At 32.3% G+C, this 11,029-nt stretch overlaps 1 protein-coding gene across 2 annotated transcripts; it reads right to left on the bottom strand.

Annotated features, from left to right (window-relative positions):
- Positions 1–1,996: 1,996 nt before the first annotated feature.
- On the bottom strand, positions 1,997–10,810 carry LOC121216858 (probable disease resistance protein At1g61300). 2 transcript variants are annotated; one of them, XR_005913064.1, is made up of 4 exons: positions 10,679–10,810; positions 3,770–6,716; positions 3,561–3,681; positions 1,997–2,252 (listed from the first exon to the last, which is right to left on the bottom strand). XR_005913064.1 is itself a non-coding variant. In XM_041092320.1 (3 exons), exon 2 carries the CDS (start codon positions 6,704–6,706, stop codon positions 3,773–3,775), a length of 2,934 nt encoding a protein of 977 aa, XP_040948254.1. In that variant the 5' UTR covers positions 6,707–6,716; positions 10,679–10,810; the 3' UTR covers positions 1,997–2,252; positions 3,770–3,772. The 2 variants fall into 2 exon arrangements, 1 of the variants encoding a protein (XP_040948254.1); XM_041092320.1 differs by lacking the exon at positions 3,561–3,681.
- Between the last annotated feature and the right edge of the window lie 219 nt (positions 10,811–11,029).

The raw sequence follows: 11,029 nt of genomic DNA on the forward strand, positions 1-11,029 counted from the left end.
TTGAAAAAAAAATTGTAGTATATTTTGTATTCTTCTAAAAAAAAATGGCATTAGGGTCAATTTTATAAGCCTCTATAATACCAATTCTAGATGTCGTTTAAGACCATGAAACTCAACTTGATAATAGTAATGATTCGGTTTTGAGAAATATTGAGGAATCATGTAATGATCTAACTCTTTTTTTTTTTTGGTTTTGTTCTCTTTTTAATTTGTTATCGAATTCTATTCTTCATCTTCTAATATTCCTAGATTGTTTTATGAAAAATTACTGTAGAAGTTCTTTATAGAAATCGGTATTCTTGCTATGCTCCATTCAATGCTCAGTGAATTCTTTTTGTCAGTGCAAAACGTTGACAATCATTAGGTTTTATTGTATCCTCAAGATCAATTTGTGAGTAACTCTTTTGCACAGCGATAAATAAGTGGGGGTAAATAGAACTTTAAAATAGTGGTATCGATACACGTATTGAAACCTTTTTTAATTTCTCATAAATTCATTTTTATCACCACACACCAACAGTAGCAGTTATGGGAACAATAATCAAAGAAAACAAACAATATTATGAGTCAATTTTAATGGTGTTCGGGGCAACTTTTATTTTTAAGTTCCACAAAGGCAAAGTAAATTCCATCTTTTCTTATTATTAGTTTTTTCCTTTGCTGTCTTCCATTATTGTTGGCCCCATTGTTCTCTACTATGATTATAAAATATAATATTTATAAATCATATGTATCTAAATTAGAGCAAATAGCAGTCTTATGATTTATAATGCAACATTTCATGTAGCCTCAGTTTTCAATTCTTTTAGTCTCCTCCATGTTCCACCTTCAAGAAAAAACAAGAGAGAATGAACCTAAATTTGGATACCTAATCCTTCCTCTATGGAATCAGAGTTACCTTCAGATTTTAATTCCAATACCGACATTGTAAAGCCCTGATTATTTAACTTTGTTTCTGTGAATTTTATCACAAATATGTATTTGCTTCAATGGCTAAGTGTTTTTGATTGTGTGTTTGATGTCTTGAGTTCAAGTCCTACTTTTGGAAATTTTTGCTATTTGTGATCCTAGCCTATTCATTGGCGGTTTGGCTTATATTCTATTGCAAGTCAAGTTATATTAGAATGAGCTTTTATGTTTGAGTAGTAAGGTGTTAGCTTGTCTTGAGGTTTTGTGTTCAAAACTTTGTACGAATGTGAATCATAATTTTTGTTGCGGTTGTCTAATAGGGGTTAACTTCGGTAAAGTTGAAATTTTGAGGTAGTTGGATGTGGATTGAAGTGTTGGATTTGGTGGGATTAGGTTGATTAGTGGGTTAGTGTAGAGTTGGGGGAAATTAGTGATATTTTATTAAAATTTTATTTTTAATTTTTTAATTTTAATTTTATTCTTCTTTTCCCCAAAAAATTTCCTCTCTTTCTATTATTTTATTTTATTCAAAATATCCAGTAAAACTATTTTAAGAAATTGAAGTTCCAATATTAAAATTTAATATACAAAACCAAGTCATGTAAATTTTTAAAGCATTTCATGTTGTTTAAGGCTTCTAATTTTATTATGTAAAAATAAAAATTTATTTGCAAAAGTTTCAAAATATGCCCAAAACTCTTTGATCACCGTGTCACGACCTCATGATTTCCATGTGGCAACATCGACCCAATATCGGTATCGCAAATTTTCAAGTACTTGTGTTGGACACTTTGACACCCTCATACACATACCAAATTGAGATTTCATGCTATTCTCCCTATTTTAACATGTCATATAACTTACATTAACATGTTTTGACATCTCAAGTAAATTACTATGCTATCATGCAACCCTAAAGTCACAATTCAATTACTCAAAATGTAAATTTGTATTTTAAGCATTTCTAAGTGCATAATTGATACAAAACATACTATATGGTCATTTTGGACTTACCTCAATACGCAACAAGCCAATCCACCTGCAATTTACATGTTAGCCAATAAACAAGTACACAACACCTTACTAATTCAACCAATAACATTCATTCTCAAATCTTCCATTGAAAGCATTCATTCGAACCAATTTTAAAAGTTCTAAAAACCATTTAAACGATCCTTATTGTCCATTAATAAACCCTTAACAGTTCAAAGTCTAAAACCCTCTAGATTAGTCCCACATTGCCTTCCTTATTGATTTAAAAACACACCAAACATACTCAGGTTAAATTGTCTTGCTTTGGATCACTTGGCAGCTCACTTCTCCTCTTTGTTTCAGCTATATCTCTGCATTGTTAAACATAAAAGAGTGTGAGCTTTTTCAAGCTCAGTGAGTGCTTAGAGATTGCCACAAGTAATCACAATATCCAAAGTTAGAAGAAAGCATACAATCACTATTAAGCACGGTGAGCATAGCATTCACATTAATATGTTGCCACAATGTGATTATGAAGCATATGTACAAAATATATTGCATTGGGTAACCAAATTTCCAAATACGGCCAATATAATGTGTAGCGTAAAGCTATCACCCTCCAAACACATCCACTTAAACATGTATATGTATTGTTTTATGCACACTTTCACATATCACACAACTCATGTTCATATCACATATTCAAGTCTCATATCATGCACTTACAAGTGCTCACATTATGCTCAAATAGTCACAACATATAGATCTCATATAGTGTATATAAAATCAGCAAGACTCATATCATATTCAGTCATAAACACATAACATTTTTATTTTCATCTCAATATACAACACATAACATATCACATTTAAGCATCGTTTGCAAATCATCATTAGTTTAGGTAGAAACACTTGCTCTTGAAAATTGGAAGGTGTGGATGTGTTTGGATAGCTAGAAAATCATTAAGGATGAGTTAATTTTGAGAGAAAATATTATAGTTAAATTTGGGGAAATTTTTAATGTGAAATTCAATGGAGGGAAACGAGGTCGGGTTAAAGAAACGGGGAAGATGAGCAGTTTTTTTAAATAAGGAAAAATTGCATTTAAAAAACTTCCAGTTTTCCTTTATTTTTCAATTCAGACCTTAGTTTAATTAAAATATAGTTTTCTCAATTATTTTCAAACCCAATATTTAAAAAAAATCCATTTTAACCAAACTAATTCCCGAACACCCAATTTTAATTTCTTAACATAAAATTATTAATTATATTAATTATAATATTTTATTTAATTAATTCCTACTTATTTTAATGATCTAACTTAATTACTATTTTTGATTCACTAACCCCCGATTTACTATCCCGATTTTTGAGATGTGACATGACAACATTATGTAAATATGATATAATAATAATCACTGATAGCATACAAATAAATTATTGATTACATACCCAATTGTATAAACTAAAATATAATTTTACTACAAGTTCTATAATATGATATCTAATGGGTTAATTTTTAAAATTGCATATTTTAAAATTAAAAAAATTATAAAAATGTTAATTGTACCCTATTGTATTTGTACATATATATATATATGAGAAGAATAAGAGAATAGAAGGAATGGTAAGAGAGGGAAACTGTTTAAAAAGTGGAGGCAGTTTGATCTCTTATTTACCTTTGCCTCTCAGTCTCCATGCTCTTAACCTCTTCCTTCCATCATTCCTTTTCTCCTCTCTTTTGCACTATCCTCCCCCCGACTTCTTTCCCACCAACCCTTTTATCTTTCTCTTCAACATCTTCACAAATATACTTCAAATTTTATTAATATGGAGAAGTTAGTTTTATCAAAATAAAAAAATAAACTAAACCATAAATGGTTCATACCTCCTATCCTCCAAAGGGGTTGAAGCGAAGAATATTTTTAAAGTTTGGATGGTCATCCCACTCCAACGATTCCCACCATTCTGTGCATGAGAAGATGGTAAGAGAAGGTGGAGCATATGCAAATGGCTGCCCATTGCCAACAAGGGGAACAAATGGAGGAATTCTCTTCAGTTTATCGCATCTAGTAATATGGATAAGTTGGAGAGAATCACAAACCATCACTCCACTTTTGCTGCAAATGCTCTTCAAATTTGGTAATGCCCACAATTCCAGTTCTCTCAATTTGGGAAGATGGAATTTGATTAATGCATCACTCCCTTTTTCTTCAACTTCTGATGTTGCTGCTCCCAATATTTCTACTAGCTGACTACAAGCACCCACATGTATTTCTTCCAGGTTTTGGAGGTTTGGAAGCAACCAATGTGGAAGCAACGTCTTCATACTTAAGCTTCTGTATATCGTAATTTCCTTAAGATGGGAAAAAGTGGCAGACGGAGCCAATGTTGATGTTGTTGCTGAACCAATTCCTGCATCTTTCATAATAAAGGCAGTCAACTTTGGCACACCACGAAGATATAACACCTCGAGGCTCTGAAATGGATGAGCGGAAGAAGAGGCAAAAGAGGACAAGGAAACAACAGACTCTATCCCTTGACAATCATAAACCCTCAAGTCAATCGCATTTTTGAAGAAAGAATTATCATCGACTAAGCTTCTCAAATAGTGGCACTTTAAAATATTCAACTCTTGAATTTCAATTGGGTGCATAATTAACTCACCTTCCCACTTGTGGACTCCTCCAATTGTTACTCTTTTATCTCTTCTATGAGGCATATTTGAGCCCACACTATATGAGCCCACCTGTAAAGAGTACTTGATGAGATTTTTCTTACTTTGTTGCATTGAGGAGATGAACTTATTGAATTCATTGATGTCTTCGAAACGTCCGGTAAACCACTCCAACTTCATCAATGGTTCCATCTCTTCTGCTTTTAGACTTGTTTTTTCATTGTGCACATCAAAACTCAAGTGCTGAAGGTGAACGAATTTTGGTAAAAGTCCAGAGGGTATCTCTTTCAGAGTGCGCACACTAAGATCAAGATATCTTAGCTTTATCAGCATATCCATTCCTTCAGGAACTTCCTCAATTTTAGTCCCAGAAAGATCCAACTTCTTCAATTCTTGAAGCATCGAAAGACATGGCAGATCTCTTAATTCTTGACAGCCACGAACCAACAATGTTGTGAGGTTCTTTAGTTCAGAGATGGAATTTGGCAAACTCTCGATCTTTGTAAAAGACAAATTGAGAACACTAAGACAAGGCATGTTCATGAATAAAGAATATGGGATCTTCGTTACTGGGTTCCCCCGCAATAACAAGGTTGTGAGCACTTGACATTTTGTGGGCAGCACATCTGCGGGAAATTCCGTTATGGAGTTATACATAAGCGACACTTTCTCAATATCTGGACTCCATTGCAAGCCTGCTTGTACTATATATCGAGGATTCATTCTTGTGATCGACAATGCCATCTCCCTTACTGCATCATGCATCTTTATACCATGTAAACCAAATTCAGTGGTAATATTTTCCAACAAGCAGTTATCTCCTAACTTCTTCAAAATAACATGGCCCTTGTCTTTCATTTCTTGTCTTGTACCCATATCATCTATGAATCCCTCTTCAATCCAGCACTCAATTAACTCATCCTTCCAAATTTCAAAATCTTCAGGAAATAATGCGCAATGTAAGAAACAAGATTTCACTTTCTCGTCCTTTAAGTGATCGAAGCTAAATTTCAAACGCTCTATCACTTTAGCTTCCACTCCTTCCACTTTTTCTATTCTCTCTTTCAATTCCCTGAGTGCGTTTTTCCAAATAAGAGGGTCCTCTTCTCCTTTCAATGTACTAGCTACGACGACAATTGTAAGAGGCAGACCCGCACATTCTTTGACAACGAGCCTCAAAATTGGCATTAAAGTATGATTTTGCACTATGTTAGGCCCAACTTTACTCAAGAATAGTGTCAATGCCTGTTGTGCTGAAAGGGGCTTCACTTTTATCACCGTGCAACCCATATACTTACAGACATGCTCCGAACGGGTTGTCAACACCAACTTGCAGCCATTGCTGTCACTCGGCTCAGGGATCCCAACTTCTTCTAGAGAGACTTCATCCCACACATCATCTAGGATTAGAACATGCTTTCCTACTTTCTTCAGCATTTCTGACAAGACTGCTGCTCGTCTGAGCTTGTCCTCTTCTTTGTCTAAATAATCCTTCGCCTCCAACGCACTTGCAATACTATCTTGTACCTTCATTACATTGAACTCCTTTGATATGGTAACCCAGATTACTCTTTCCAATCTTTGTTCTTTCAAAAGATCATTGTGGATGTGCTTCATGATCGTGGTTTTACCCACACCGCCCATCCCCCAAACCCCAATCTTTTTTATCTCCTCTTGCATCAAACATGCCCAAATCTCTTTTCTGGCAGCTTCCTGCCCAACTAGTTCTGATGTTGGCAGTGGCAACCCACCACTTGGACCATCCATGGCAAGAGCTTCGGAGGCATTAGGAGCTTTATCAAGAAATTCCTTCATTTCTCGAGTCTTTTTATCAACCAGCTTCCCGTTGCAAGCACGACAGAGATATCTCCCGTTACTGACTTTGTTTTCAACAACTTGTGCTTCCCTAATCATCTCTTTCACAGCTTTCAACCAAATTTCAACTCCCTTCTTCGGTATCTTCCCCCGAGGACGAAGAAGCTCTGCTTTCAATTGCAGCTCTGTATCTTCCATTTTGCAATTCAATTCATCTCTGATCCTCTTGAAGTTTCTCACATAATCGTTCAGCTTTCTGTGATATTTCAAATATTTACAAACAGGAGTTCCGAGAGAATTTGCAATGCCGACAACAGGCTTTACGTATTCCATTGCTATGTCCCTGCAATGCAGTCATATATAACAGTAGCAGAGAATGAAAATCTGTGAATGTATTGGATGAAGTATTAATATGTCTGTGTAAGCATGAAAAGGAAACATGAATGCAAGTTTCAAGCAATGGCGTTTATTAGATGGAGATATGGATGGGTGGCAGACAGAAACATGATGAAATTTTGGTCACCAGAATCAAGCACTCAATGTATATAAAATGCAAGATTCAAGTGTGCAAGAGTCCATTACAGAATATGAAGAGATAAAATGTTCAACAGGAGATTTCAACATTATATTGCTTCTGGGAAGCTCTTTTTGTATTAATTTCTATCTATAGTAGATTATGTCTGCTGGTCATCCACTCTTAAAATCTAAAACAGTTGCGGATAATCAAAAGCAAAGAAAAGCATGTCATGAATTAAGCGAATGAAAGAAAATTATCTTGACTGGATGCTTGAAAATTTGTGATAGACCTTGGACATTGAAACAAATTAAAAGCAGTGAAGAAGAAAGAAATAAGAAGAAAGTGAATATAAAAACAGGGGAATTATGAAGTCAGTGGCAGGTTCCACAAAGGCAGAATTATTAGTAAGAAATCCTATTTTTATTTCTTTTTCTTTTCGCTTTTTTCCTTGCTGTCTGCCATTACAGATGGCATTATAATTATTCTTATTATCAATTTAATTATAAAATTTTAGAAAGATTTTATTATATATCTATATATGAGCCACAGAAAATTACTATCAATAAAGTTAACTGTTATGCCAGGCATAATCTAAAATGGACTAATGGGTAAGAGAACTTTTTAGTTTTGGTATTGAAGGGGAATAAAAATAAAATAATAAACAATGAGGGTTTACAAAGAAATTAACCCTATTTAAGATTTTGTGCCGCCACACTGCCACACAACACTTTTAAAACTTATTTTCAACAGCCAATTAAAATGAGAAATTTACATATAAAGTCTTTGAATATTTTTGGTTATCACATTTTAGTCTAGTGTTGCCAATATGCCAGCGACACCAGCAGAACATCGTAGCAAATGTCTTATTTTTATAATTAATTTATTTTCCATACCATTTTAATAATTAATTATTTTTTGTATGATTTGGATAAAATAATTAATTATTATTATTTTTTTGTTCTTAAATTGGTAAGGAATAAAATAATTGATGGAGATAGTTACGTGGGTTGAAACATATGTAAAGACTTGAATGTGGGAAATGGAATGTCCCCATCAATTTTGTGTTTTAAATTATTTTTAATTTTTACTATTTCTTTTAAAATACTTTAAATCTTTTGCTAAACAACTACCCACATTTTAACACTAATTTTATTTTTTATAATTGTTTTTGGAAGAAATTTATTTGTTTCTATAATTAAGAATAAAAATTATAGTTGTTTAATTCTGATCAGACAAAAAAAGTTAAATTTTTTAGTTATAAATTATAAATTTATTTAACAACATTTTAAATAATTATTTTTAAAAATACATTATTAAATATTTTTAAATTTGTTTTAAATTTGGCACGTTGTTCGTCGATCAATCTTTGCATTTGCATGTAATGAGCAAGGAAGCTAGGAACAAGTAATACGCAAACTATATTTTGCATATGCATGTGCCATAGAATAGTGGTGTAAAGGGATGGTAAAATGATTAACCGAATCGAATTACTTAAAATGTAAAAAATTTAACCGTTAATTGAATTGAATTTTTTTCAAATACATTAACCAAATCAAAATATTTTTGTAGGTTAACCGAATTACAGAAATTTATATTGATACAAGTAACTCAGCCCAATTCAAAGGCCATAATAGAGATGATATAAGTTTCTCTCAAGGCCCAATTATGAGATCCAAATCCAAACAGATAAAGTCAAAACTCAACTTATTTGTTCGAGACTTTATCACGAAAACAATTCGAGAAGAAGAGTTGAAATTTCAAGATGATGAATTCTGTAGTAATGATGAATTAGAAGGGACTAATTCTGTTCGTGGGCCTAAACTCTCAATTTATGATGACAAGCCAATGTGGAAAATGCTAACAAACTTAGGTATTTCACTTCAAGAACTCCAATTGATCTCACAGGCCTAGACGTTTCATATTGAGTTTGAGTTTTAGGCTTAATTTTTATTATATATAAGCCCAATATTTTATTTATCAGCTCTTATTATTTTATTCCAAATTTTTTATAATTATTAAGTATTTTAAGTTATTTAGGAGTTTTATGTTAACAAGAAAGTTTAGTTTAAAACCACTCCTTGTTTAGATTAAATTAGAGTTCTAGTATACTTAAGAGTTTTATTTAGATTTATTTAGCGGGCCTATATATAGGCATTTGCATTGTACACAATTGATACAATTCATTATTATTCTGTTTGTCTTTGAGTTAATAAATTCTCTCTGGGTTTTTTCTTTTCAATAATTTCTATTGAGTTTTTTTTAGAAGAGTTTTAACAATCTTTTTAGATTGTGGGGATCATCTTCAAACTTTTTCTTGCCAAGATTTCTATCTTGGAGGGGAAATTAGAGCCACTTGAAGGGAGTTGTGGATTCTTCGTGTTTCCAAGGTTTCTTAGGACTTCTACACGCCACGTTCTATCTTTCCATTTATCTTATTTATTCGCCTTATTATTATTCTAATCTTTGATTTATTATTTTATTATAGTTATTTATTTTAATTTTTTTATCTGACTTGGATTCGATTTCGTTTCAGGTTTGTGTCAAAATCCAAGTTTCTTTTCGAAAGTCTAGAGCCCTAAGTCAAATCTACGACTTTGATAAACTCTACGATCTGCTTTTGTGTTCATCTGTCTCATTCTTTATCATTTGGTATCTGATTTGGGTATTTTAAGTGTTCTTTTTTTTTATAAACTAATTTCTAGAAATAGCTTCAAAATAATTTTTTTTTTCACCCCGACAGTTTTTTGAAAAAAGTATTTTTTAGTGGGTAAAGGATTTTCAAATGATTTGAAATTTTACATACTATTTCTTGACACTATTTTAGGGTGTAAAAAAATATTTACCACAAAAAAGTGATAAAAAAAGTACAAAAAAATAATATAATAAAAAAATTTTGTGGGCTGAATTTTGTGCTGAAACTTTGCAGATCAGATCTACATTAATTGAGGAGGCTCCAGTTTAAATTTTGTGATTTTTTGAAATCGAGAACACCTCGAACGGAGTTTATCAATTCAAGTTTTCGGGTTTCAGCAATTTTCATTGACTCTTAGCTTTAAGTTTTCATTTGTTTTTACTTTTTATTTATTAACACTTTCTTGTTTTACAACAGAATTCTTTGATGTCTAGTCCAAGTTTGGACTCATAGTGCTATTAGGTTTGCTTTGATAGCTTGATTCTAATACATTCTCACTGATTGATACAGACAATTTTTAAAAGACTCACAAGACTCACAGTAGCAGATAATGAAAATCTGTGAATGTATTGGCTTTTTGATATGTCAGTGTAAGCATGAATGCAAGTTTCAAGCAATGGCGTCTATTAGATGGAGCTATGGATGGGTGGCAGATAGAAACATGATGAAATTCTGGTCAAGTGTGCAAGAGTTCATTACAGAATATTAAGAGGTAAAATGTTCAACAGCATGGGATTTCAACATTATATTGCTTCTGGGTAGCTCTTTTCGTATTAATTTGTATCTATAGTAGACTATGTCTGCTGATCATCCTGTCTTAAAATTGATAATCAGTAGAGGAAATCATTGCTTCAGATCTTATTACCTTGACTATCTTACAAAGCATAGCTCTTTTCGTATTAATTTGTATCTATAGTAGATTATGTCCGCTGATCATCCCGTCTTAAAATCTAAAACTGTTGATAATCACTAGAGGAAACCATTGCTTCAGATCTTATTACCTTGACTATCTTACAAGGCTAGCTGCTACAACAGTAGCTGATAATAAAAAACAATCATTGTATAGTCATGAATGAAGCAAATGACAGAAAATTACCTTGACTGGATGCTTGAAAATTAGTGATAGACCTTGGAGATCAAAAGAAATTAAAAAGAGCGAAGAAGAAGGTGAAACAGAAATAAGCAAAATTGTGATAGGAATTAATGGGAAAGTACGTGAAGAAGAAGAAGAAAGAGAAACTAATTAATGATTGATAATTAATGGGAAAGTACGTTAAGAAGAAGAAAGAGAAAACAATTAATGATTGATAATTGAAAATAATTAATGATTGATAATTAATGGGAGAAAGAAATCCATTTTTTTTACTGTTTTCTTTTTGACTTTTTTCTTTGCTAATTAATAATTGGCATTAGATGATGATGATGATAATAATAATAATAATAATAA

This window comes from Gossypium hirsutum, chromosome D05 (assembly GCF_007990345.1).
Source record: "Gossypium hirsutum isolate 1008001.06 chromosome D05, Gossypium_hirsutum_v2.1, whole genome shotgun sequence".
NCBI lineage: Eukaryota > Viridiplantae > Streptophyta > Magnoliopsida > Malvales > Malvaceae > Gossypium > Gossypium hirsutum.

Coding starts and splice junctions, on each gene's coding strand:
- LOC121216858 (XM_041092320.1), bottom strand. CDS start 6,706: ATGGAATACGTAAAGCCTGTTGTCGGCATTGCAAATTCTCTCGGAACT.